The sequence below is a fragment of the Populus euphratica genome, unplaced genomic scaffold (genome assembly GCF_000495115.2).
Source record: "Populus euphratica unplaced genomic scaffold, PopEup_1.0 scaffold31.1, whole genome shotgun sequence".
NCBI classification, from domain to species: Eukaryota; Viridiplantae; Streptophyta; class Magnoliopsida; order Malpighiales; family Salicaceae; genus Populus; species Populus euphratica.
In genome coordinates, this window is record NW_011499850.1 from 3,599,768 (window position 1) to 3,602,506 (window position 2,739).

General features: G+C 39.0%; 1 protein-coding gene across 1 annotated transcript; it reads right to left on the bottom strand.

Annotated features, from left to right (window-relative positions):
* Positions 1 to 926: 926 nt before the first annotated feature.
* Positions 927 to 2,688, bottom strand: GAE1 (UDP-D-glucuronate 4-epimerase 1). Its single transcript, XM_011019794.1, has one exon. The coding sequence runs from the start codon at positions 2,446 to 2,448 to the stop codon at positions 1,153 to 1,155; it is 1,296 nt and encodes a 431-aa protein (XP_011018096.1). The 5' UTR covers positions 2,449 to 2,688; the 3' UTR covers positions 927 to 1,152.
* Positions 2,689 to 2,739: the final 51 nt, after the last annotated feature.

Here is a 2,739-nt window from a genome sequence, read left to right on the forward strand (position 1 = left end):
ACATATGTTTCGATTGAAAAACATGAATTTATAGCTTATTATTATTTAAAATAGTAACATCCACAAAAAATATTAAACGAACAAAAACGAGGTGAAAGAAATAATGAAGATGCAATTATGAAATCATTAAAAACAAATATCGGAAAAATTACAAAATATGAGAACAAAGGACCCACATCAAGCCTAAGGCCCATAAATACCCAAAAATAGCCCGTCTACCGATCCCCTTCATAACTATTCCCATCACTGTCGGCAAGCAAGCCGTCCCAGTTGCGGCACCGTTTGAGAGTGAATTTTAATTTATTTTTTATTAAAATCTGATTTTTTTTTAAATTATATATTTTTCTATTTTTAGATTATTAATATATATATATATTAAAAATAAATTTTAAAAAATATTATTTTAATAACATTTCAAACAAAAAATACTTTAAAACGCGCCAATAATCGCTGGCAGAGGCTTTACAGCTGGATCTAAATAACGCGATCCGAGCCCTTGGATTTAGAGAAACCAGTAGGTGCCGTACGTTGTCATTTTGTTTTGACAAAAGGGCACGCAACATCCAAACATGCGTACCATGGTGGTACCACCAGCTGTCTGTCTTTGCTCTTAGCTGTCACCTTCCTACTTCTTCATGAGCTAGCTAAATATATCTTCTCAGTTCTCATCAATCCGATATCAATCATTTATCTAGATATCGAATTAATGCCAACAAATCTACCTGATAATCAGTGAGATATATTCAATTTTTGAATTTAAATTAATAAATATTATTTTCTATTAAAATCGTTAGAAAAATGCCGTAATTGTTATAATATTTAACAATAATTATGTTTAAAATACGTTTTAATATAGAATAAATAAAGGGTAAACCATATAATACTGAAAAAATTCAGTAGTGTAAGTTCAACAACAAGAGGGGAGCAAAAAAAAAAAAAAACATGAGATGTTTCTAATGAATACTTTACATACAAAAACAAAAAAAGAGAAACAACAAAATTACCGGGGCTTACCCCTCCAAGAAAAGAATAATTTGTCTTTTTCCCCCACCTTGAAGACCTTATATTTTCTATTTCCCATTTGTCTTTCTTTCCCTTTTTCAATGGGAAAACAGAAATCATAAGAAAAGAAAAGAAAAATAAAGAAACAAACTAATGTACAGCTTTCCCACGATTATAGCCGTAATAAGTGAGATACCACTTGACAAATTTCTTCAACCCGGTTTCCAAATCAGTAGTCGGTTTATACCCAAGTTCTCTCTGGGCCAAACTAATATTTGCATGAGTGAATGGTACGTCACCGTTCCCTGGCATGTCTACAATGTTCCTCTTCGCTTTTACCCTCAGATGCCTCTCCAGTATGTTCACAAGTGTCGGCACCGTGACTGGTGACGTGTTACCCAAATTAAAGATCCGATAAGGAGCGGGTCCCCGTTTTTTCCCACCGGACCCTGTGCTTTTACCTGAAGTGTCCAATGACCCAACGCAACCCTTCACAATATCATCGATATAAGTGAAATCCCGGGCCAAGTCAACCCGATTCTTGCCCCGGTAGATTGTAATCGGTTTCCCTTGTAAAATGTTTCTCGTGAAAGAAAAGTAGGCCATATCGGGTCTTCCAAACGGACCGTATACAGTGAAAAACCTTAACCCAGTAACTGAAAGACCGTAAATGTGATTGTATGTATGGGTAATTTCCTCACCTGCCTTCTTCGTTGCCGCGTAAAGACTGGCGGGCTGGTCCGTCCGATCAGATTCAGAGAAAGGGACCTTCTCGTTTAAACCGTACACAGAACTTGAAGAAGCCCAAACGACAGACGGCTGAGGATTAGCCAGCTTACAAGCCTCAAGAAGAGTAACCAGGCCCGCTATATTCGAATGGACATAAGAGTGTGGATTCTCCATGGCGTATCTGACTCCGGCTTGAGCCGCCAAATGCATAACGTGAGTGAAAGCCACAATATCAAAGAGCTTAGCTATTAAACGGGCGTCGTTTATATCTCCTTCAACGATAAAAATTCCTTGGTTGTTGAGGAGAGATTTTCGGGCTTTCTTCAACGATGGGTCGTAGTAGTTGTTAAAATTGTCAATCCCAACGACGCCATCTCCGCGTTTCTTGAGGGCTAAAGAAACGTGGCTTCCCACGAAACCTGCTGCTCCGGTAACAAGAACGGACATGCCCTTAGAACGGTGGATCTGGGCAGAATTTCGGATTTGTTTCTCCCATTGAATGCCGCCCCAAGAAGCATTGAAATATCGGCTACCGGAATCGACAAAAGACTGGAAACTCAAATAGGACGCAGTTAAAGCAATCAAGAAAAGTGCCCATAAGAACATGGTGCTTGTTGAAGCGAAGCAACGGTTGAACTGGCGATTCATGTTGTGGGCACGGTCGATCTTGAACTTACCAGGTGTTGAAGGGAATAGCTCTTCCTCTAACGATGGCATTTCGTGACGATCCCCCTGGGCTTCTATTACGTGATTCTTGAAATAGGTATTGGTTGTCTTGATTCAAAAAGATAATTGGGCTATGGTCTGGATTGGAGAAAATGAATCGAACAAGAAACTAAAAAAACAAAGGTGGTACAGATGCAGAGAACAAGGGGAAGACTGCACCTGCTAATAGGAGGAGGAGGAGAAGGGATATATATAGTGGTAACCCACAAAGAAGCGACAACTAATACGCGTGAACGCGTTAAAGGACGGCCAGAGTGGAATAATAAGAAACAGAGGGAAAGA

Excerpts from the sequence above, each read along its gene's own strand:
- GAE1 (XM_011019794.1), bottom strand. The coding sequence starts at position 2,448 with ATGCCATCGTTAGAGGAAGAGCTATTCCCTTCAACACCTGGTAAGTTC.